General features: G+C 37.0%; 1 protein-coding gene across 1 annotated transcript in view; it reads right to left on the bottom strand.

The window, feature by feature from the left end:
• CADM2 (cell adhesion molecule 2) overlaps nt 1-26,737 on the bottom strand; it is a 679,799-nt gene that overhangs the window by 114,209 nt on the left and 538,853 nt on the right. The window contains exons 3-5 of the mRNA XM_075033947.1: nt 11,442-11,594; nt 8,851-8,988; nt 2,440-2,610 (exon numbers count right to left, since the gene is read on the bottom strand). Coding sequence (XP_074890048.1) covers nt 2,440-2,610; nt 8,851-8,988; nt 11,442-11,594 — 462 coding nt within the window. The remainder of the gene's footprint in view (nt 1-2,439; nt 2,611-8,850; nt 8,989-11,441; nt 11,595-26,737) is intronic.

Here is a 26,737-nt window from a genome sequence, read left to right as displayed (position 1 = left end):
AAACCTAATATTTGTGTAAGGGGAAGAAGAGGGAATAAAGTATATTCCATATTGATATCACTGCTGATGGCATTACTGGCTTTCATTTTTTAAGTTTACTTCCTATTAAAGCTGATGATAAAAGCAGCTGTGTGGACTCATAAGCACGTCTATCTACATCTCTCCACGGACTCATTACGAATATCTTTTTCATATAGTCTCATCGTCTAGGACAGATTTAATTTTATTCTATCTTTCACTAGGCATAAATAAAAACCTGTCATTCCAACCGTTGCATTGCTTTCCTTTTTCTCTACCATCCACTGCATCCACTGGAGGCAAACACAATCCTATAATACCTACTGTTCTGTTGTTTTCCTTTTCTTTGCTTTTTTTTTTTTTTGTTTTGATGAAGCCACAAATGTTTTTTCCATTGTTAGGGGCTAGTTGTTTGAAACAAAGAAGACTTTTTTACTTTCAAGCGTAATTATACAGGACAGAAATGGCTAGACAATTTATTATTGCCCTTTTTTTCTAACCTGTGATGATACATGGATAATTTGTAAGGAGCATCCATGTACCACAGAAAAAATTCTTCTTATTTTAGGAAGGTGTTTAAAAACCAAATGTAGTTCTAGTGGGTGATGCCCAATCATTGTGCACCCATTCTCTGCCAAACTGGTGCTCATCTGTGCTGTTCTGTTTGACCATTTTAAGATACTTGCTTATTATTCTCCCATAGCTCTCTGCTGATCTGAAATACCCCTGGGACGTTCAGAACACGTACCCTACGGAGCAATGCCACACTATTTGGTTGTGATTTTGGAGCCTACAGGACATCAGATTAACAAATTCTCCTGACTTTTCTCATGAGGTCCCATAATTCATCTGTTTTGTCAGCACTATTTTTGAACTGCTGTCAGGTGGCATTGAGGATATATTGGGTCAGCTCACATTGGGTCCTTTGAGCACGCGTCTCATTAATACAAATAGGATGTCTCTTATGTGTTTGAAGTCTTATGGATTGATGGAAAAATGTCAGCAGCTTCCAGTGACTGCAGTAATACCCACAACGATGTAAGTAATACCAGGAGAATAAAAACAAGGGCCCCAGTTCCAGGGCGATGTACTCCATTTAGAGTCTTTGGGATTGCTCTAGTAAATCATCCTTCTCCTCCTTTTCCTTCAAGGCTCTCTGCTGAACCACACCATCAGTTCCCTGAATCTCCTTCTCTTTTATAAAATTTTCTTTAGAAACTTGCCCAGCGTAAGACTTCTGAGTATGTTGACCATGGAGATGCAGGTGGTAAGGAAAAGGACAATAATAGCCTGTTCTTAGTCTCCTTGTCACCAATAAAAAAATACTGCTTTCTCAATGGTTTTAAATGGTATTTCCACCCTCTCTTCTAAACTTGAGCTTCTTTTGGCACATTTCTCACTTACCTTTCTATTTATAATGACTCTATGCTAGTGCTGGAAAGCACTAAATTGATTGGTGGAAAATTAATGGAGGAAGCAGGAATGATAGAGAATAATTACTTGTGCATTGTGGCTTTTGATAAGTTGGTAGTCTGAGGGGGCAGTAACATAAAGCTAGCTGGCAATCAGAAGTACAGGTGTTCTGCAGAAATCCAAATAGCTGTACCCCAAAGAATGGTGGGTATAATGAAAGTGAATATGAAAATATCATCTGATGGCAAAAAGGTGTTCTCCTGAGTGTCTTACAGTTTATAAGTGAAAAAAAATGGACTCAAAGGACAACAGACTTCAGAGTATGGCACACAGATACATAGGCAGGATGGTTCAACTTTGAAACAATGCATTGTGGAAAACATCAAGTTTCCAGAAATCCTGTTGGAAAAAATAAGCCAATATACAGAGATACAAAACAACTGAAGTTTGGATTATCTAGAGTAACATCCTGTAGAGACAAGGCCTAAAAATAAATTCTAAAGGGCTTTTCCTCCTGGATGTGTGTTACTAACCGCATTTCACTGAGTTTCATTAGCAGGACTCAAAGTTATCAAGGCAGTCTGCAGTTTGCTTCTTCATGCCCTTGTTTCAAGTTTCTAGATACTTTCAAGGAAAATTGTGAACTACTATGATCTCGATTTTTAAGAACTCTTTCATATTGCTACAATGATAAACAAAAAAGACAAATGCATTTCCTCCCTACCGTTTCTCAAAGCAAACCAGGAACTCAGTCCCATAGTGTTTTCACTGGTAAAGCTCTCACTAAACTTTTTAGAGTTACTCCTGCAAAAACAAAACAAAGCAAAGCAAAGCAAAACAAAACAAAACAAAACACAACCAACCAACCAAATGCAAACCAGAGAAGCTGGTAAAAGGAAGATGTTATCTATCTGCACAATACCAGAGATTTTTATAATTTTCCCACAATAGAAACTCTGAAACAAAGCAAAACTATAAAAGCAAGCTTATATAACATGTATTACTTACAGTGTATTTCTAGAACCTGCATTGCTATCTGAGGTGTAGAGTTTAGGGACTCATGATCTACTCTGCAACTTACAACTGCACCATCATCACTGCGATCTGCTAGGAAATCCAGCGTGCTGCTGACTGTGAATGTTTTACGATTCGCATCTTCTTCTTTTAAGTATTTCACATCTGAAAGAAGGAATAAACAAACAGTTTTATCTCCAATATTTATAGGAAAAGTAGTCCAGCATTAGACAGCTAAATTATCTATCACACTTGTTGACAAAACATGTCTTTCATATCTGTATTGATCTCTTTAAAACAAAAGTAATTAAACTGTAGTTATTCCCCAGTTTGGTCTGATTGTCAGATCAGGAGATATATATTGAAAAAGAAAATTTTAAAATTGGTTACGTGATACTGCACTCAAACAGAAATTCCTTTAATCCTTATCTCTTATATGTTTAGGTCCAAATTTTATATGAACTTTCTCTGCAGTTCATTAGAAAAAATGTGGTCTCCTCCCACCCTCGCTTCCCTTACGTATTCACAGTGTCACTAAATTTTAAATTTTCTAAGTCCAAGCTTATAAATCTTTTATAGTAATGCAATACATGGATATTACCGAAGCCATGTGAACTAAGGGTTGCATGCATGTAGTCACATTAATCCTGTGCTTACTTTATTCATTGCTTATTCTGTTGTTTGGCTACAATTATGCTAATTTATGAATTAAACTAAACCAAATTATAGCTATCAATGGTGATGAACAACTGTAGATAGAGCATGTCATAGTATTTACTGGAATCTACAGATAAGTCCCAAGAAGACTGGAAATAAAATTACTTCAGAGACCTTCCACTTACTGCTTTATATCACACTAAATTGGCCCACTGCTTTTGTGCAGATTCAGTTAAAAATCTCTTTCACAGTTTTCAGCCCAGATACTAGAGTGTGGGAGCTTACAGCTGTGCTTAAGGAGTATTCAACACAGCTCAAGGTTAAGGTTCAAATTCAGAAAGTTTTGTTGTAGGACATACATGTTAGATCAGAACTGAAGATCCAAAAGACTGAGCATTTATTTTTAAAATTTTAATATATTAGCTGCAACATGAGATCTTCTTACACATACTTTAGAATTGTTTTTCTTGGTTCCCAACCACTTATAATACTTATTGATTTTCATTTATTATTTCAGAAAAATAGGAAGCTCATTATATTGATTTGTTACAATGAAAGCTTTAAAAGACATATATAAGCATATATATTAAATTACACTGAGATTGCATGTCTTCTGTGTCCTACAAAAAGAAAAAGTGAGAGGTCTCAGTATTACAAATTATACTAAATCCCATTAGAGAAAAAGATGACCCAAATAAAATTTCCATGAAATATCAATTTTAGAAAGCAAGTCTTAAATGGCTTAAGCTACAGCTTTTTATAATAAAAATACCTCTGAAATCAGAAAGATGGTCTTTTTTTGTTGTCTCCAGATAGATGAAGACACCATGTAGTTATATGATTTCCATTTTTCCGTAAGAAATAATTATTTCTTGCATACAAGCATTTTATGCCTGTTGGTTGCTAACCTTTAAGAGATTTCAATTTCTGCCACGGTGACTATTAGTATTTAGGGAACAGGAGGTGACACAAATATTGACCAGGGCTAAAGCAAAGTTATTATAATCAAACAACAAATGTCTTCACTAATATTTAAAGCAAACACATGAGATTTTGTTCCCAGAATTAGGTTTCCAATTTTAATAATAAGCACCTCCATAGATAGCCTTCTGCTTATAAGTAATGTACACATCCCTTTGCTTACTGACTTCAAGTGGAGGACAGACAGCTCCTGAAAACATCAACAAGTTTAATTTCAGTGAGAGGTTGTGGATGCTTAATCCTTTAGAAAAACAAAAGCAGTTAATTTCCTAAACGGATGTTTAGAAGCCTTTCTCTGGACATCTATTGTTTGGAAGAGTTCAACTCTTAGAGATAATTATGTCTGTAAAAAGGATGGTGATACTATTCTCTAAACTGTTGACATCCTCATCAACAGAAATACTTAGCTTGTCCACTTTTATCAGCTGTATCTTCTTAGATGTTTATTCATAGCAAAATGAAGGTGTGATTGCAATATATGCTAACTGAATGTAAGCCCACCAGGATGTAAGAGCAGTGGAGATCAGGTACTAGGTATGTTACCATATGCTAGTATTCAGAATATTTACCCAGGGTTTTTACAGAATTTTTAAACATGTCTACTGTAGTCCATTATTTTATTTATTTTCTTGCTACTCCTCTCTCTCCTAAATACCCCCTTATCTATTACAGAGGCACTTTCTCTGGAAATCACTATAATGAAACAGGTTGGGGGGTGACTAGATAGAAAGTAGCTTTATAGAAGAGGAAATGGGGGTCTTGAGGACAGGTTGAACGTTAGTCAAGTGTTCCTTTACAGGGTTGAAAGCTAAAAAACGACTGTCCTGTGTTAATAATAGCATATCCAGCAAGTCAAGGGAAGTGATTCTTCTCTATTCAGCACTTGTGTGGCTGTACTTAGAGTACCAGGCCCAGTTTGGGGCTTTCTGGTAGAAGAAAGGTGTCGACAAACCTGAGCAGGTTCAGCCGGAAGCCATAGAGGTGGTCAGTGGAGGGAGCATACTATGTACAAGGTCAGCTTAAGATAGTTGGGTTTGTTCAACCTCAGGAAGAGAAGACTACAATCAGATCAAACTGCTGCCTTCAAGTACCTAATGCATGGTCATAGAGAAGAAAAAGCCAGAGTCCTCTCAGAGTTGTACAGCAAAAGTTGAGTGGCAATGAACACAAGTTACACCAAGGCAACTTCTGATTGCTATATCACGAAATACCTACATATAAGAAAAATTCTCCATAATAAGGGCTTTCAAATACTGAAACATCTAGCCCAGACAGACTATGGAATCTCTGTCCTTGGAGATTTTTCAAAATTGAATTGGAGAAGACCTTTAGCAACCTGATCTAACCTTTGAACAGAGGCTGGGCCATATGAAATCTAAGGGTCAACTATGGGCCCACATCTATGACTCTGCCAGTTAGGTGCACATACAGGTATGCTTGTATTAACTAATACTACTTTATATCTCATAAGTGTAGATGTTTGATAGTGAAAATAATAAATAGAAATGATAGAATGTCTATCATTCATTGTTCATTGCTGTTTAGTCTGGAGAAAAGGAGGCTGAGGGGAGACCTTATTGCTTTCTACAACTACCTGAAAGGAGGTTGTAGTGAGTTGGGTGCTGGTCTCTTTTATCAAGTAACTAGTGATAGGACAAGAGGAAATGGCCTCAAGTTGTGGCAGGGGTGGTTTATATTGGATATTAGGAAAAATTTCTTTACTGAAAGGGTTGTCAGGCACTGGAACAGGCTGCCCAGGGAAGTGGTTGAATCCCTGGAGGTATTCAAAAAGCACATAGACAAGGCACTTCAGGACATGGTTTAGTGGTCATAGTTGATGGTTAGACTCGATGATCTTGAAGGTTTTTTCCAACCTAAATGATTCTATGATTTACAAAAGCACATACTTGTAACATCCATGTAGAAACATCCATCTTTTTAAAAGACAGTTCTGCTGTTTTTAGAAGGCAAATATAATTTTTGCTTACATTTAAAATAGAGTTCTGAAATGAAATGGACTTGTTATCTAAAAAAATCTTATCTTCATTTTAGAGGCTTACCAAGACAAAATGTTCAGTGCCTCTCTGAAATTTTTGTGCGTACTAAAGATATATAAACAAATTCAAAATGTCTTAATCTGTTGCAACAAAACAAACTGGCATTATTTTATTTATTTTTGAAGCCAAATTTTTCTAGGAAAAAAAAAAAAAGAAAATCCATTTAAAAAAATATTCCTGAAACTAAAAATAATTTTTACATAATATTGTTGAAAGAGTATGTAACAAATTTTGTTGAAAAAATAAGTGATTTTTTTTAAATTATGTATTTAGCTTCTCTGATATTTTTGCTTTTAATAATTTTCCAGAAACATCACCAAAATGCTAAACCGCAGCTGGCTTTGTTAATTTGGTGCATATATGAGAGACAGATCACTAAAGTGAAAGGTATGGTACTCAGTGCTTCACATTCAGTCTCCCTCATGACTAACACTTACTCTATCAAACAGTATTTCTTCACCAGATGATGATTCCTTTTTTGAGTAATAGCAATGGAGCTACAATTTTAGAATGGCTTTTTCCCCTTTGGTGCAACTCTGAACTCAATGCATCATTTATATTCTTTTGCACCATGTCCAATACACTGTAACACAATTGGATTTACTGGTGCTAGACAGATGAACTCCTAACCTTTAATGTCAGCTGCATTAGCATATAATTTCATATCTATTTTCTCAGATTTATCATTTCACCTTTTACAGTGCACAAAGCTAATGTAACTTCTGCTGATGCCACTGCAAACTGGTTAGGTTATTTTATTTCTAACCTTTGAGAAATGGCAATGTGCTCTTCAGAAGACCTAGAAAACTAAACTGAAATGAATGTGCTCAGAACTTTCCTCTCCTTTTTTTTTTCTTTACTGTTCTTTCTCACACATCTTCTTTGTTGCTTCCCCACCTTCTTTTTAAAAAAATCATCCCTTTTAGGAACTGTGGAGAAGAGCAAATTAGTTTAAGAGTCAAATCATCAGATTGCTAGCTTGGCTTCAATTACATATCAGCTGAAAGAAAGGCAAAGTTATTACATCAGATTTTAAAATATAATTTTTAAAATAACACCTTTTCAGATTAGTTGCCTTGCTGTTACACCAACTGTATCAGCAGTTCTCTTCAAGTATTGACATTGCTTAGACTGATTTTCAATCTTTACATGTCTTGAATATCTATGTTCATCCTGTCATCTTTTCTGGATGACAGAATCTATGCTGTGCCATGTGTGTTAGCTCTGCTGTTAAATTCTTCTTTTTAATTATGTTTGATGAGGCGCTGCTTCACTTTCAGCAATTTCCTCAAATTTCACAGTGGCTGGAAAGAATGATTCTGTTTCCTCATTTTCTATCCCTGTTACAAGTGCTCAAACACATATCAAATGATTCCAGCCTAAAAATCCCATCCCCTTCGACACTATTCTGATTTTCTTCAGAAATCTAAAGATGCTTCTAGAATGGACTGGGTTCCTTGGACAATCAACTGCAATCTCCTTTATTTACCAATTTTATATCACAGCTCTGGTTGTGTACATTGAACGGTGGTAGAGAATAGTAAAGGAAGATTAATGGATTCTGTAATTAATGCTGTAACTTTGCTTGGGGCAGTTCACTGAGCTAACAAAATCCACAATGTCAGACAAATATGAGACAAAGCAGCAAAAGTTGTTTTTTTTTTAAAAAAAGCTACATGGAAAAGGTGGATTTTGAATCATTTCTTGATCTGGTCTTACAGCAGAATGAATACAGGTGACATGAATAAATACAAATACCTTATCCTTTTTATTCATCTACTCTATAATAGGCAGCTCAGTTGGCTGTGGTGGATGTGACTATGCCTTCTCTTATAGGAAGCTCTGTCCACCCATTCACTAAAAAGGATTTTAAACTACCCCAACACTTATGAGAATATGGCCTAGAAAACTGAGTTTTAAGAACATACAAAGTGAAAGAGAAGGCAGGAAAGAAATAAATAGCTTTTATATGCAGCTCTTTCCTATCTCACTGTACCCTCAAAGGCAAATCCTTGCTTTCAGCTTTGGTTTCAGTCACCCAATGACTTTTCAGTTACAGCAGACTTTGTCCAACTCCCCCCAGTCCCTGTGAAGTTCTCCTCATCCCCTTTAAGGTCTGCCTTCTCCCTGCACCTCACCACACTCTCAGCATCCTTGCCCCAGCTGCAGGTTCCCAGTTTCCCAACTGAGATTCCCTGTATTGCTACACCTTGACTTTTCCTCACCAAAGTGGGCTCTGTAGCTCCCCAATGGGAAGTGCAATCTCCTGTCTCCTCCAGACGGTTCTGCCTCACCCAGTCACTTTACTTAGAGGAGTGTAACATGAAACTGGCCATTGACCAAATCAGACATATGTCATCTTAGAAAGGCAAAAAGAAATGAAAAGGTAAAATATCTGGGGTGAGTGGTATGGCTGTGATAACAACAATCCATAAAATGTTTCTCTATGAAGCATCACAGTTGAGTTTATTATGCTGAACAGAGTTCAGAACAATTCAAAACATCACTTTTTATGATTTGAAGAAAAAATAAAAAGATGGCTATATGACCACTCCAGTAATTTACAATCAATTCCTTATCTACGTACTATCACTGATTCATTTAACGATTAAATATGAGAAACTTTTCAAACATTAATTAAAAAATATAATTCTAAATAATGTATAGTTTTGACAATTGGACCAAATTACATCAAAGTCCTTTTAAATACCTTTAACTTCTTTGTCATTCTTGAACCATCTGATATCGGCTGCTGGTTTACTACCAGATGTCTTGCAAGTTAGCTGCATCCTCTCTCCCTCCATAACTGGTGAGGTAAATCCAGTAATTTGTGGCTTCTCAGGAACACCTAACAGGCAAACAAGCAAAATATCTCTGATAGTGTCAGCTGCTGCTGCCATTAATATATGACCAGCTTAAAGTTCACTTCTTCATATGCTCTAAATTCTGGAAACAGAATAATTAGTTCCTTGCCTTGTCAGTGAATCTTGTTTCCTATTGCAAATAAACTGTCAATCTGAATGGTAGTTGATTATAAAGAATTAAAGAAAACAGAAATTATCTAGTTTTCTAAGGGAAACATGTATTTTAAAAACTATCCTATCTACGTATATTCTTCATGTAGGTCTAGTCTGACTTGGTATTATAAGGTTTAAACTGGTCTGCACAGCAAGCAGGATGACAAAGTATATAAGTACAGCTGTGAAAATAAAATGTAACTGGTAACAAAAACCCGAACTGATCTAAGTTCAGAACAGATGTTTTAAGCATGAATTATGAAGATTTTAATACAAAATTCCGGGAAAAGGGAGGATGAAAATACATACAGGAGTTACTTTATCTTCAGAGAACACATAACCAAAAAAACAAGAGGTACAATCACAATTCCATTGGCTATGGAGAATTCTTCAGCTGAATCCAAGTTCTTTGGAGGAGAACATGACATACTATACACCTACTATTAAATTTGCAAATAGCTGTTTTTCAATGAACCATGGAAGAGTTAAAAAAAATTTATGAAGATAATTGGGAAAATTTTGATCACTATGTGTATAAATCCATTTGACTTCTGAAAACCCAAGAATCACTTATTTTAAAGTGATAATGATGACCGTAATTTAAAAATCTCTCAAAATGTCATTGTTATAATCTGCACCTGCAGCGCTTTGACACATTTGTATTTCTGGCTAGATAAAGGGATCAGTCACAGTAATTGATCCTGTGCTCTGTATTTCACAATTTGGTTTGTTTACATCTCTTTTCCAAAATGACAGATTATGTACATAAAAAGCAAGCAGCAGTACCTATCATATAGTACATTTCTGCAATAAATCTACTTCTTTATTTCAGGACAGAAAATGGTATCTACTATAATACCTTGACACTTAAATCTTCTAATCTGTAACAGAGCAGTCAATAAAGAGATTATTAGTCATAAAAGGATAGTGTATCTGATTAAAAGATGTAATACTTTCAATGGAAAATATCCCCTTCTCATATAGAAAGTGTTCCAAGAGTTTAAAATGTTACTTTGAAATAGAAAATTACAAATAAAAAATGAAAAAAGACAGGCATCTTAAACCTTGCAGCTTTCTTTCCTGGAAGGCAAGTAGGTGATGTTGGGAAAATTTCATGAAACCCTCCCCCAAAATGAAGGTAAAACTAAAAGGACTGTGAAAGGTCAAGTTACTTTGGTTAATAAATATTGGCTAAATGTTTTTTTGCCTTTGTAACACCTTTCCTTGCCTTTCTGCCATCTAAATGTTGAACTGGTCCACTCATCTATTGTTTAGATCATGAGATGCCTCTCTACAGCAAAGAAGATTAACCGTAGGCAGTTGTTATTCCAGAATATTCTGTTGTGAGTGGGTATTTTTTGTCTTTAATGGCAAACTTGTGAAGATTTTTGTAAAATAGTCTCACAGGGACTAAAAGGGAGACGTATTTCACATCCTATGCACAAAACCAATTCCCTGACTGCATTAATGTGAATATTACTGGCAGAGAGAACTTCTTACATTAGTGCTATTACATTCAACTGTCTGCCTGTCTACATAGAAAAATAAAACAAAAAGAAAAAAAAGAGTTAAATTCAGGGACAGAAAAAGGAGAAAAGAATAAAAATCAATCTCTAAAATCATATAACCTCTTAGGTACGCAGGTGTATTTCAATGAACTATAGCAATTTCAGCTGATTGGGCTACTGACATTCATAGAATCATATAAAGCTTCGAGCGGAAACTTTATTTCCTGGGCATCTCTCGAAATCTATTGCTTTTCTATGTGTATCTATAACCTTTGGGGAAAACAGCAGAGCATTTAGAGGATAAAGCATAAAAGAAGCAGCAAACCCAGTGAAAATATGCACTTCATAGACAAAAAAAGAAAGCAGAATGAGCCAAGAAAATGCACAGCTAAGGAAAAACGATAAAGCTCTAAAGCCCGTTTTGATTTCATGCTTTCTGATTTTCTCCCCTTTGCCCTACACAATACATTGTTAGGAGATGAACACATGCACTTTCTTCACACTTCTGGTGCTTGGGATGTAGAGGTTATGTCCATTTTATGGAGCACTCATACCGTGGTATTTGTGTGCTCTCTAATTCATTATCCTGCCACAGTGCAAATAGTAAGAGGTATGTTATTTTTCAGCACACAACATGAAACAATAAACCTTAGGGAAACAGATCAGACATTTACATTTATCTTCTGCCAACTTTAGAAAAGTTCATTCTTATCATAATTTGCCAAAGCCTGAGAAACTTAACACTTGCTTCTTTATGCTTAGCTATTTATACTTACCGAGAACGGTAAGAAAAGCCTTGGAAGTTTTGACAGGCATAGTAAATAGAGAGCAGGTGTACTGCCCTTCATCCGACAGAGACACATCACTGACACTGATACTCAGTTCATGCCATGAAGCTCGGACCAGCTCAATTCTATTGTCCCTCAGAGCTGAAAAAAACAAAAATTCATGTTATAAGGTAGGAAACAGCACAGGAACAAAGACTGGTACATTATACAAGAGGCTCAATGAAGTAGCCTAGTGAAATCATGCCCTAGAATACAGGGATATGGACACAGTTGTCTTTATGCATAGTAGTTTGTTTCCTCTGTGGAATAAGGTAAAGTGTTCAGCAAGTTTCTGAATAGTGTACTGAGTGACTTGTAAAGTATATAAACCTAGAAACTAAGGGACTTTATTTACCTTTGATCTTCCTCTGAAAACACCAACACTGACTTTGATTTCTGCCCCTAACAGTTTTGTTCAGTGCCTACAATAACTCCTTCCTAAAACCATTTCTTTTTTCATGTATTTACAAATGTGGCTGAATATTGAGAATCCCGTTTTCATCTACTAACAAACTATATTTTCAACTAAGAAGTCGATCATTGCATAGCTTGCCTACAGATTTTTCCCACATCCATTACTACTCATATTGAACTGGAATATCAGATTTCTTGAATGCTGTGAGGGTATTTCTTATGATGAATATATTGAAAGTTCCACTTCTACATGCATATATAATACATTTAAAGGTTTGAGGTAATTGAATACAGCAGTTTACTTTTTTGATTATGACTAAAAATCTGATCTTCTGTCAGAAAATCCTTCCTAACAAAATTTTGTTTGCATGAAACCACTAAGGGAAGAGCAGCAGGTAGATCTGCTTAAATTCAAGATGTCACATTAGCTAATGCTTTAAAATTTTAAATATATTAAAGCCTATGTTTAGATTAACCCACATTTTCTATTGAAAAACAGTCAAAACGTCCCCAAACATTCCATTTCTCTGCAGTAAAGCCACTTCAGGATTGACATATATTAATCAAGTCTTTCTACAGCATAGAAATACCAGTATCATAAGTAACTAAACACCATCATTCTCCTAAGCAAACAATAAAAAAGCCTCTGTAACTCAGAAGGTATTGCTGTATGCATCTATATTCAAATCTTTGACCTGACAGTATTTGAATCTTCAGTGAGTCTATTTTTATACTGAGCTTCTGAAAGTCAAAAGTAAAATCAGACTATTATAATTACTGGGAGAGCTATGCTTTGATTTGATTTGTGAGAACCAAGGTGTTCAAGTCCCTAATGCTGTTCTCACACACCTCTTTCTAAAATCCCCAAAGGCTCTTAGATTTGTTTCTCCTAACATTTATATCTTCCAGTGATATAAACAAAGCTTTACTGTGGTTCTTTTGCTACTAAATCTAGATGTTTCTGCCCCATTGCAAGGCTCTCCAAGTGCTGTCAATACAGGAAGATTTACACCAAATTAAGCAGCAAAAATGAAGATTCAGCAAAAATGTCACTTGAATTTGTTGTCTTCTAAGGCTACCATTCAGGTTTCTTTACAGTGATCTCAAGCTGAATTTACTGGTTATTTCAGGGTAGGCCAGCTAAAGCTTGACTTATTCTCAGCAGGGTCTGATGACTGAAAGGTGACAGCTTAAGCAGACCTAACATACAAGCATGCCATGAACTGCTCCAAGGCACATCAAAGTGACTGAGTTTGTGTGCAATGGACACATTCCAAACATAACTGAGACATCTTCCGGCCAGCCACAGCAAGAAAGAAATAATTATGTAGTATATAAAATTCATATAATGATGGAAAATAGGTGCAACATTAAAGCAAACAAAACAAAAGCCACAAAATGAAAAGCTATGCATATACCAATATGCTGACATAAAGGACAACAAAAACAAGCTCAAGAAAACAAAAAGTACATAGAAGCAAGCTTCTACCAACCCAGAATAGCAGGCAAAGCTGATGACTGTGGCATTACTAGCCAAAAGTCCTCACATCAGTGAAGCTTTTGCTATCTTTCAGGAAGTGGATGGGGACTCAGAATTCAGTTCTCAGCATTTCAATTCTAGTCAGATGCAAACTGAGCAGATGTAAGAATGCTACTTTATTTCACATTGCTGACCTTTCAAACAAAATTATTTTCAAAATGACCCAGTGCTTCCAAATGGTTTGATTACCACCACACCCATATATATAATTTGGAGAATAGCATACGAACTACAAAAAAACCCTCAGCAACCCATAATTTGAAAGTGATGATTTTTGCCTCCTCTTAATCAGAGAATATTAAAAAAATAATGCAGTATATCACCTTACATTGTATTTTATTTTGTTATAATTTTCCTTTGCTACTGCTTCATGATAAAGATTTTTGTAGCTGTTGAAATACTTTCCTACAGATGGGGCAATGTGCAGAATTTCATGCACTAAAAGAACTGTAATGAATCCCACTAGAGCACAAATGGACTACAGATGATGCCAATAGCACACCATTTCGATCCTACCGGTAGACAAAAAACCTATTGAAATATAAGCCACCTGCATCAACTACATTCCTACTGCTCCTCTCCCTCATTTCCTCCCCTCCCCACCTTTTTTACCCTTTGTGCAACATAGAAATCTCAGCTCAGTCAATATTCTGGAAAACTGGTAAAAACAACCACTGATCAAGAGCTGATATCAGATGGTCTATGTTTCAGCCTGGAGTGAATTTTTATTGAAAGAACAGAAAGAAAGAGTTCTGTAATGGAAATACCAACACAGAGCCTTTGCAAAAAGTGCTTCAAATAGCACCAACATAATACTCCTTTGCAGGAAAGCTGTTTGTCAGAAGCATTTTTGTAAGTGCTATGTCTAAATGCAATTAATTATGTGCACCATCAATTTCAAACCTAAACATCTGCAAGCTTTCCTGTCTACGCAGACTTGAGAGCAAACCAATGAAAAAACTCTACTGCTATTGCTTAGAAAAGGCTAGCACTTACGTGGAGTCTTTTTAGAATCTTATTTTCAAACTTTATTCCTACATCTATGTCTATATCCTTATCTGAATCTGTTTGGAAAGACACCAATTCCTCTTAAGAGATTGATAGCTGTGATGGATGCCAGAACTGGTTTGTTTCCATTTTCTGTGTTAGGTATATTTTGCTAAAAATGGTGAAGTTGGATCAGAGAAAAAGTGGCTGCCTAACTATCTAGTCCTGGCTCCCACACCCTGGGGCAGGGGGAACACTCTGGGAGAGGGCGACTGCTCCCTTGGATGGCAAATGAACAGTTGGCAGCATTGGAGAAGCCAGGAGTACTTCTAGCCAGCTAGCAATCTCCAAGCATGGAGACTGAGTGGAGCAGCAGTCTTGCGCAGGGCACAGAGAGTAAACCCTTGCCAAGCCTGGTTGATGGAGCAAAGAAGCCCATGGAGCCTGAACAGAAGCCAGCTACTGAAAGGTATCAACTGGTAAACAAATACTTGAAGGAGAAGACAGTCCTCAAGGAGCTAGTGAATGGGAAGAAAATCTATTTACAATACTCTGTGTTTGATCTCTTTCAGCAGATCTGAGTTCTACTTGTTTAAAGAGTGATCTCATCTAGTTTATTATTCTCTATTTAAAGGACATGAGCTTCAAAAGCGTTCTGTAAGCTTTTTGATTGCTCTCTCTTTGAAGTGAGAATTGCCCCAAACAGGGCAATTTTACCACAACGTTCAAGCCAACTTGAGGCTCTACCATAGGAGTTTAAATAAAGTAAAATAAATTAAAATACAAAAAGTTCTCTCTTATTTAATTAACAGCTGAAAACAAAAAGTAGAACACATATGGGGACATTCTGCATGAATGTGGAGTTTGGTACATACTAATAAACAGATTTCCTATACACTGAAATGTCCATGCATTGTTCAATACAAACAGCAGTAAATCTTTCTAGCTCCCCACAAAACTTAACAGGAAACACCAAGCTTTTTTTTGAAGTGTCTCCTACTAAAATACAGCTGTGGTATTGTACTCAGGTGACAGTATTTATTCCTCCTCTTTTTAAGAAGGTTATACTAATAGTTCCATTTGCATTCCACAGATAGTTTCTGAATACTATTTATTAGTTACATTGTGGTAGTGACTAGACAGCCCAGGTGAGCACAGAAAAAGTTTTGTCCTTAAAGACTCTTCAAGCTCTGTCCTCACTTGACTTGTGTGGTTTCCTAAACTTGCTCCTACCTCTGTCTGCTCTTTCAGAACCTTTTCTGGAAGCTCTTTCTTTTTTCCATTTGACTTCAGTAGAAGCCCAACAGAACTTTTTGGCCTTTTCCTGGGGATTTTCACTTACATTCCTGAATCTTTACCTTATCAATAGTTTGCACACCTACATTTCTGCATGATACAGAGATGCTACAAAAAGGGTAAATAAGCAGAATATGTATTTGACCTCTGGGAACTACACCTATGCCAAAACATTAACAAAGAATACCACCACTGATGTCTCCTTCCTGGAGTCTTATGTTGCAAGCACTTCCAAAAAATATAAAATGCAACAAGAAATATAGTTGCATAGTAAATTCCAATATGCACTAAGTACATCATTTCAGTTTTCTGTAATTCCCAGGCACATAAGGTGTAGTTAATTTGCAAGATATGAAATAATTATGCATAAAATACTTGTTCCTAAGCAGACACACTTCATATATTTTACCTGTCATTCTCTTTTTCTGTGGAAAAGATTTCCTTTCAGAATGTTTTCTGACACAGAAACAAGCAACCTTGATAATTTGCATAGTTTAGGTTATTATGAGTAAAAGATACGGTCATGTATTTCAGCTGCATTAATTAGCAGTTGTTGAGACTGACGACCACTGCAATAAACCCATCTCCTTGTTCACAATCACAAAAAGGTGTACTTTATTTTTTGCCAAAAATAATATAATGGTCCTATGTAGTCATGTAGTGAAATCTTGCAACAGCAATTATATCAAAGAGAGAAAAGAAACTTAGAAATTCACACTGTCATGGAAAAAAATAATGCACATTTCATACAGGGTGGAAAAGGCAGTTGAACCTGTTAGATGTAGTAGCCAAAGAGCAGCATCTCTAATCTTATTTCTCCAAAATGACTACATCTTACTAGTATTTTGAGTCATATATTTGAAGAATTGGGAAAAAACAAACAACAAAACCCCTAAATCCTCCAGAGTAATTTGCAGATGCTTTGACAATATTAACTTGACATATGCTGCCATCCTGGGATTCACTCAACAAAATTTTCTTTCTTATGTTAGAGCTGTTCCCTCTGTCATGGGACTAATGTAACCATTACTTGGAACCAGAAAGATTTCTGATACTCCACAGGTCGTGCTAAAGTCCCAGAAATTTAATACTTATGAAACTGAAACAATCCCTCTGATTTTCAGATTCCAACTTTCTGAATGCAGTACCATCATCAAATCTGAAATAGATTTCAAGGAATTTATGTTGTGTTTCCAGATATACTTGGATATACTTGAGAAGGCCTTTTGCTTTGTTCCTAATGAATTCAATATACCAAGATGCCTATAGGGATGATCTACAGCACTCGCTTATAGCTGTGCCTCAAAATCTGTCAGGCCACGGACAACCACCACCACCAGGGAAAGAAAGAAAGAGACAGAAAGGGAATAAATGGAAAAAAACCCAAACTATTATTGTATTCTGTGTTTAGTCTTCTAAGCCTTCATACTTCTTTTCAAAACATTTCAATTTCCTTTAAGAAAATCAGGTACTCATTAGTCTGTTGCTGTATTAACAGTTTGCCCATTTCCAACTGATAAGCAGTTGTTCTATTGATGCCTAACCTATCTAGTAGGTACCTGCATGGTATCTGAACTAATATTTTAAAACTTCTCAATTATTTGTATGTGGAAAGAAAATCCTTTTCCTTCCTCTTCCATTTCCATTCATGCAGTTTGATTACTTTCATACAAGGAGGGATACAAGGCTAGTGTGGCAGTGTGGATATTTAGAAATCATATGTTTTCTACTTCTATTTCTGCATGTGGTGAGGCCATTTTTACCTCTCACTGGAAATGAACTCCATAGCATCGTGCCTGTGAAACTATCACTTTTGCTCTTATTACTAGTTGGTCATGTTTCCAACAGAGTCCAAAGGTCAGAAAGATAGATGATCTTTTAATCAGTCTACAGTCATGACAGATTTCAGTACTGGGACAGAAACATTGAAATAGAGCCTACTTCAACAGGTGATGCTAATATAAAAGGAAAAGCACTTGGTAATACATTAGAAGTTTCTATGCAACCTATTAGATTGGCTGACATATGTACTGTTGGAGTCCTTTAAAGGTGACATAATTTCTAAGTAAAATTAGCGGAAATAACAAAAACTGAAGGTCACAATACTGTGGACAGATCTTCGGCTAATTGGCTGTGGAACAGTATTCTGGCTAATTTGCAGATACATGATGATTTTTCTCCCCATTAGGGAAGTCATTAGTAACACAGATGAGTTCAAACAGACATATCAAACAGCATCTTTCACAGTTTTGTGTCACTCAGATGCTGTGGATACTTCAACTTGACTGAATTTTCCAACCCATTCATGTACTTACTTAATCAACTCAAGGCATCAGTTTCGTAGAAGGTGCTAAGTAAGGTTTTTGAAATGGAAGAACAACATAACAATCCTTGGAGATTAGTTTTACTTTCATTCCAGTGCATTTCTATTTCTCTTTGAACCTTTCTAAAGTACTTGGTAATCAAAAGGAAGAAACAACGGGGTCAATAGGAATATACTTCCTCTACCTCTAATCATCTGGTCATCTTCTACTTTATGCTCTGGCTTGCAATCTAATAAGAAAAGACTAGATTGTTCTCAGCTGAGAAATACTGCTGAAATATTTGAATAGCTTATTTAGAAAGCAATGTTCAAGAGCAAGCTGCTTTCTCCTTTCTATATTTTTCAGATTTTTTGCACATTGGATAATGTTTGTCTTTTGAGAATCATAAGGATGAAATTTATTGTCTTAGAAGGTCTGAGGGCTGTCTCACTTTCACATAAGAAATTTAAGTTTCAAATCCTTCCCAAACATACGGGGTTTGAACTATGAAGACACTTTATTGTTTTAATGTGTTGGAATAATGTTTAACTGTACCTCCAAAAAATAAAACAAAAATCACATTAGTCAGGATGAAATGTTGTCTCACAAGGTCTGCTCATCTGGTTCCTTCTGCAATGGGGAATTACAAGATTTCCTATTATACTAATGGAACTGGACATGTGCCACAGCACAGTAGCCTAGAAAATCTTAAAAAATCATACTTCTCACATATGCAGCTGCAAAAATTAAAATTGCAAAATGATCTGGCAAGGTTAGAGATGGACAGAATTCAAATTAATGAGATTCAATAGATAAAAGTAATTGGTAATCTTATATATCAAGTTGGAGACTGATCTTTTGAAAGCAGTAATGCAGGAAAGAAGCCCTGAGGATTTGTCGTGGTTTAACCCCAGCCAGCAGCTAAGCACCACACAGCCGCCTGCTCACTTCTCCCCCTCACCCAGTGGGAAGGGGGAGAGATTCAGTAAAAAAGTAAAACTCGTGGGTTGAGATAAGAACAGTTTAACAGAACAGAAAAGAAGAAAGTAATAATGATAGTAATAACAATAATAAAATGACAATAATATTAATAGACTGGTATATACAAAACAAGTGATACAGAATGCAACTGCTTACACCCACCAACCAACGTCCAGTTAGTTCCTGAGCAGCGATCCCTCCCCGCCCAAGTCTGCCCAGTTTATATACTGGGCATGACACCCAGAGTCGCATGGTATGGAATACCCCTTTGGCCAGTTTGGGTCAGCTGCCCTGGCTGTGTCCCCTCCCAACTTCTTGTGCCCCTCCAGCCTTCTTGCTGGCTGGGCATGAGAAGCTGAAAAATCCTTGATTTAGTCTAAACACTACTTAGCAACAACTGAAAACATCAGTGTGTTACCAAAATTCTTCTCACCCTGAACGCAAAACATAGCACTATACCAGCTACTAGAAAGAAAATTAACTCTATCCCAGCTGAAATCAGGACAGGATTACAGAGGAAATTATTTAACTATATGTTCAAATGCAGCACCACTCTAAAAAGATGAATCCTACTCCAGGTTGTACTGATCCTGGCAATTATGGTAAAAGGAAAAATAATGCTACAATATTCCAAAACTGCATACATCATACTGTGTCATATGTTGTAAATTACAGATAGAAACAGGCTCTCAGTTGGGAAAGTAATTTTTGAAGGTCTACCAATGGAATATTACTGCATAAGTAATGCTACAAAAATGAAAATAATACAATGGAGAGATGTAATAACAGTCCACACCTACCTAAGAAAATACTAATAGAAGGTAGAAAAAACATTTTTTTTTCTATAATTTTGAGGGTAATACTGAAAACACAAACCAGTATGTTTCAGGTTAAATGAGAGTTCATTGTAAGTGAGAAGTATTAGATAGTGACATTATTGAAGTAGAAAGGATAAATAAATACTAATCCTCTTGCAAACTAAAATAAGGGTACACAGATTTCCAAGTTTATTCTCCTGTGAAGACCACACCAGGCAATTTCTCCTCATGCTGCTGACGTTGATACTAATCATTGTGTTAACAGTACTTAAATGATTGCTGACCAAGGCAGTGTTAAGCTTGTTTAGGTATTAAAAACCATCTAGCCAAACAGCACAGAGCTCTACCAAGACAGCCTACGTAGTTTGAAAAACATCAGATACAGTATACTCACTTTTTCCTCTTCAAGAGACTGCCCTTTAGAGTCACTGCTGGTTACCCTCATGCACTGGCTTTAGTCAGCTTTAGATGCAAGGAATTCTGAACGGTAGGGAACACAGAACAACTCGGGCAAATTTTACACTCTTAGCACCGCTGAAAATCCAGTTTCTCCTCAAACCTGCCCATATGCAGTATGTTCTACATATGTGTCTGCAGCTGACCATGTCTCAAGAAAGCTGCAGAACTGAATTATACCTGTATTTCTCTAACCTTGTAGATGGTGACATTACAATTCTGCTCATTCACTAGCTAAACTTAATGATCCCATCATACTGAAAATGTTTTTAGTGGCATGAATGAGTAATACTCATGGTCGAGTCACATTTACGGTATTGCTTTGTATTTCTTGGAAAGTCACAGCCTCCTAATTTCTAAAGAGTGCAGTCCTGTTCAAACATATTATCTCAGCAGAATCGGGAGAGACTTTCTCACTTATTAATTATCTAAGAGAGATCTCTCTTTAAATAAGAACAGCTATAAGATGCCCCTATTCTTTCTGCACTTCTTGATCATTCATGTAGATACATAGATTAACATCGTTCTTCCTGTAGCAGATAGCTACGTTGGCTAGACATGCAGTAGGAATACTCATTTGTCCTAGCTATATTAAGAAGTCAGACTCCTTAAACTCCTGCTGCAGTCAGTGGAGCAAGATAGCTTCCTCCAGAGGCCAATTAAGAACAGGTCATTGCCTTGAAATTATTACAGAACCTGAACAAAACAGCAAAGAAATCATCAATGATTGATAAGTGTATCTGCAGTCAATCTAGCAATTGATTCCAGTACCAATGTAGAGTCAAATACTAATGTATATGTCAATACTGAAGATATTAGTGGTGTTAGTGATGACTTGCAGATCTCACTATTGAGGAATTGAAATATGGAACAAAGTATCAAGAGAGATTTGAGATGAGTCTAGTGCAATTCCAGAAAGGACTGTCAGAAAGCTCTTTGGTGGTTTTAACATCTTTTATGATAGAGCCTTGTCGTGGTTTAAGCCCAGCTGGCAGAAAAGTGGCATGTGGTGTCTTGCTCAGTTCTCCCCGCCCTGCTGGGATGGGGAGGAGAATTGGAAGAAAAACACCCAACTCTTGTGGGTTGAGATGAGTTTAATAGGATAACACAAGGAGAGCAGAAATAATAATAAAAATAATACTAAGAAAAGAATATATAAAGTGAATGATGCACAATGCAATTGCTCACCACCCGGAACCCAAGGCTCAGCCTGTTCCCAAGCTGTGATCCCTTTTCCCCCTGGCCAGCAGCCCCAGGTTATATACTGAGCGTGATGTCATATGGTATCGAATATCCTCTTGGCTAGTTCAGGTCAGCTATCCTGGCTGTGCCCCCTCCCAGCTTCTTGTGAAAATTAACCCTATCCCAGCCGAACACAGGACAAGCCCTTTATAGTTTTATGATGTCCCTCATACAGCCTAGCAGCAGACAATCTGCCTCTGAACCACAAGTACACAGATGCTTCCTCTTTTGCAGGAGTTGTCTTAGTTTTCCAGATGCAGTTGTGCTGTGAAGGAGACTATAATGAGAAATGATGATGGAAACAGATAATTAAGGGATTGAAGCATCTCTCATACAATGAGAGGCTGAGACACTTGGGACTGTTTAGCATGAAGAGGAAGAAAATAATGAACTTAATCCAAATTCAGAAGAAGAATCTGATAATTCTATTTAGATAATAGATAATTTCTCTATGAAAATGAGGCCACTGAAAGAAATTAGAAAATAAGAATGGGCTAAACCAATTGCATATGAAATATACATCGGGAACACTCATTAGTAACTCTTTAAAAGGGAAGAATACATAAAATTAATTTATTTCTTTATATGTCCAAATATAAACTCCAAAGTACACTTTATCTTTTCTGTAACAGAAGTGCAAAAATGTAACAATTGCAAATTTAAATTACTTTACGCTTATCAGCATCCTGAGCTGTATTAGGAAGAACATTTCCAGCAGGTCCAAGGAGGTGATCCTTCCCCTCTGCTCAGCACTGGCGAGGCCATACCTGAACTACTGTGTCCAGTTCTGGGCTCACCCAGTACAAGAGAGACAAGGACATACTGGAGTTAGTACAACAAAGGGACACAAAGGTGATTAAGGGACTGGACTATCTATCATATAAGGAGAGTCTGAGAGCGCTGGGACTGTTCACCCTGGAGAAGAGAAGGCTTAGGAGGATCTTGTCAATGTTTATAAATACCTGATGAGGGGAGTAGAGAAGATGGAGCCAGGCACTTCTCAGTAGTTCACACTGACAGGCCAAGAAGCAATGGGCATAAATTGAAATGCAGGAAATTCAACTTAAGCATAGAAAAAACTATTTTACTGTAAGGGTGGTCAGATACCTGCACAGGTTGCCCAGAGAGGTTGTAGAGTCTCCATCCTTGGAGATATCCAAAACCTGACTGGACACCATCTGGGGCAACCTGCTCTGGCTGACCCACCTTCAGTAGGGTGGTTGGACTACACAATCTCCAGAGGCCCCTTCCAACCTCAGCTATTCTACGTTTCTCTGATTCATACAGCTTTTACCTGTATCATAATCCTACAGAAAAATAAAACAAACAAACAAAAGTTTTCAAGCATTCCTGTCCTCCTTTTTGGCTTTTAAATTGTTTTCTTATAATTAACAACTGATATCCCAAATAGTGCTCTGCTGAACTGTACTGAAGACAACTGTTTGAGGACTATCCATCCATAGAGATAAGTCTTACCTCATATTGTTAAAATGTTGGCAGATTAATGTGATCTCATCTGGAAATGAGTGTTATTCTGACTAGGTCCTCCCAGGAAAATGTCTTTTCCCAGAACAACAAAAAAATTAAAAAACCTTTAAAAAAACTGTGACTGCATCAGTGAAAATGTTTCCAGTCAGAACAACAGAAAGGGAGGAGCTGGAGAGAAAGAAGCCTGCCAGAAGTTTGTGGTGAGTACGTATGGATGAGCTCTTGCATGCTCCAGGATCATGTTCTAGGTGGTTCTGATCTGTTCTCAGATGCTTTTGCTGCTTGTAGGATACCACAAGCTTGAGCCCCCCAAGAAAACTTTTGCATCAACACTGAATTACATCATCATGGTCAGAAATAATAATAACAAAACAGACTTTTGGAAGCTCTGGCAACTTAGATCTTCGGGGTTACTGAAAATCCCAATAAATTCCCTCTGCACCTAGGGTTAATGTCCTCATTGAGAAAGGATGTTACTGCTAGCTAGAAATTTAAAATGTTTCCTCCTCAGACCAGCAATCCCATGGTGTTATCAGGATTCAGCTGGAGCCAAAGAAATCTATTTAAGAAAATCTCTAGTAGACAAAAAATGAGTTCTATAATCCGGTTATTAAAGGTGCATTCATGAAGCACCTGCAAATGCTGACTGACTGAATATTCTTTTGAACCCTCTGTGCTTGATAGACAAGAATCATACTGTTTTACTTTATTTCCAAGAGGTCCATTCTGAGAGCAGAAAAAAAATATCAAATCATACAGCATTAACCCTCAATTAAAAATCTGAATTAAAAAACCCAAACAATAATTCTGTAGAAAAATGCTCAGAGCTGGTACTTTCTCTAGTGTTTCCTAAATGTGAAACTTTCTTTGCAGTTTTAATTTTCTCTAGTTGAATCCTGGAAAGTATCACCAAACAGTGATAGATTAAAACAAAATAAAACAATCCTCCACCACCACCACCAAAAAAAAAAAAAAAAAAAAAGAAGAAGAAGAAGAAAAAAGAAAAAGAATGACCAAACAGTTCTAGCACAGAAAACTACAATCCTATCAATTTCAGAATACCATCAGATTTCTCTTTACAGCCAGGTGGGGAAGGGTAATCAGAGCTATATGGATTAACACTAACTCAAAGGCACTGGAAAGTTCTGTAGGAGACCATAGGGAAACTCCTACTGTAAAATCTAGATCATGAGCTTTACACCAATAACTAGCAGAGTCTGCAACCAGGTTGATCTCCAGGCGATGAAGACAAAACAAAATCCTCATATGCAAATCTGTCTTCCTAAGTGTACCAGAACTCATAAACATTAAGTGGATTAAAGCCAAAAAGGGGCAAAAAAAGCCTTTGTCTCCTCAACGGCATTTTAGAGGAAAAAGTTCCTTGGAGACTGCTTAAATTCAGAGAAAGGGGAAGGAGGGGAAAAGACTGTTGAACTACTTGAGGATCTGGCCCCAGCGTGTCTATCTAGATCCAAGACAGACAGCTACAGATGAGCCTAGATGAAACATTACTGACTGCAACAGACAAAGTAGGATGGGAATGATGATTACACTGCTCTGCAAAGTGAATTGCAGTAGCCAAAGTGACATCCTGAATTATTCTATGAATGTAGTCGCTGATCATCCATTTAAAAATTAAAGATATATTGTTTCCTGTGAAAATGAAATCAAAGACTTGACTCTGATCTCCCCCATTACGGAACAAATCAGATACTGTACATCAAGTATCATGTTGTAAGGCGATCTCTACTGGAATAAAATTAGCAGCTAAGACAGACATGTCAAAAAGCCACTACAACAATACCCAGGAAGCTCACTGGCACTCCACACTGTTATTTGGTCTCTGTTATTTCTGTCAATTTATTAAGGAACAGTACCTAGCTCTAGTTTTGGGTGAACTTACCACACAAAACTGTAGTAAACATCAGAAACATGAATCCCCGTGCCTAAGGAAAACCTTTGGGCACTGCTGAAATCCTTCAGTTATGCAATGACAGTTACCTAGCTGAGTTGCTGAGCTCAAGTCTCTCAGGATGTACAAATACCTAAGGGCAACTGCCTGAATTCTCCTGGGTCACTTAACTGCATGGGGGGTAGGGGTTTGATACTGTCCGTGCATCAGGGCAATGCGCAAACAAGGTGCTCCTCCACTTATTTTACCCATGAGGTCACCCACTAGACATCCTCAGAGTTATTTGCTAGACATCCTCTTGCACAAGAGGTGCAGGCAAACTGTGATTCTCTAAAACCTGCCTATTCACTGTCACCCCCAAAATTCTGGTTAGAGCGCCCTGCTCAGAAGGGGCAAACCCCAGAATTTCCAATTCACTTGACCATCTGCATGCCATTGCCACTGGACTTTGGGGCATTTGCCATTAAAAACCTCCTTTGAAACTGTCCTACTTTGTATGAACACACACTATACACATAAAAATATAAATACATATTAATTGAAGCAAAGACTTGAATATTATTTTCCCGTGTTTCCCACCCGCTAGCTCATCTTTTTTCTGCTTCCTACTGTGAATATTTGCAGTAGAATAGCTTCAGTAAGTGAAGGTGCGAGCAAAGCCCATTAAGAAAGTACAGTGGCCAGATTGTTAGGACAATCTCTGAGAACATTGGTAGACCAAAGATCTTTTTACTGGTTTGTATTAGAGACAGTGGCAGTGTAAAAACTACCTGGTTACCAGCTAGACCAAGCAAACTCTTCTCTGTTCCTCCATTTGTGTCTTTGTTTCAGTGTGAGGAAGATCTGACCTGGTTTAAATGCCATCTTTTAGAGGGACATGGAGAATCCCAAGAAGCACTAAATACCTCCCTTTAAGCTGAAGTTGCCTGTCCAGATTCTGTTCTCCCTTTTTAGGATTTCCTAATGTTTAGCTTACATATCTTCTGCTTCAACCTGCTGTCTTTAGAGAACCCCACTCTTAATTTGTCTTGCTTTTTCCAGACATTTCTCAGAGAGCTTGAACACGTAATTTGAGGCAGACATTTCCTCTAGGTACATGTGCCGTTTTGTGGAACCAGTCTATTGGTTCCCTAGTGAGGAAAAAACTGTAGTTTTCATTTAATGATCATGTGTTATGAAGTCAGTAAAAAAAGGCAAGTGTTAACTTTTCAACCTCCCACCACACCTACTTGACTGTTTTCAAAAGCTAAACACCAGGTAAGATTCTCTTTTATTTCATCATCTAAGAAATGATATAATGAAAGTTAGGTACTAGGCACTAGTTATCAACGCACAGTGCCAAAGTTTATACAGATTCCACAAGAAGGGTATACATAATGAACTTACCTAAACAAAGCTTTCCTTTAAACATCTCAAAGTTCTCGTTACTTGTAACATTAATGCAATTGATGTTTGTATGTATGAGGGATGAAAAGTTCTGTATAGACCAGAACTGATCGAGTGAGGAAGACGCTTATTTTTCTGATTTCTATTTTGGTGTACAGGGAAAAAGGGTGACATTTCCATGGTTGAAGTTAAAGACATCTCTCATCTGAAAAATGGATTCCGGTAAAAACAACAATGTACAATCTATACAGGGTATGTGTATCAACTTAAGGAAAAAATGAGGAAAACAATCGTTAAGACAAACAGCAGACTAAACTAAACCTGACAGGCTTGAGTGATGACATAATACCCTCTTACTCTGTGATGGTGACACAAAAATGCCAAAGGACACAAAGCTGTCAGTCTTGTTGTTTATCTTCTAT

This window comes from Buteo buteo, chromosome 8 (assembly GCF_964188355.1).
Source record: "Buteo buteo chromosome 8, bButBut1.hap1.1, whole genome shotgun sequence".
In the NCBI taxonomy this organism is placed as follows: Eukaryota; Metazoa; Chordata; class Aves; order Accipitriformes; family Accipitridae; genus Buteo; species Buteo buteo.
Note: the sequence above shows the minus strand (reverse complement) of the source record. Positions and strands in the feature narration are given on the sequence as shown.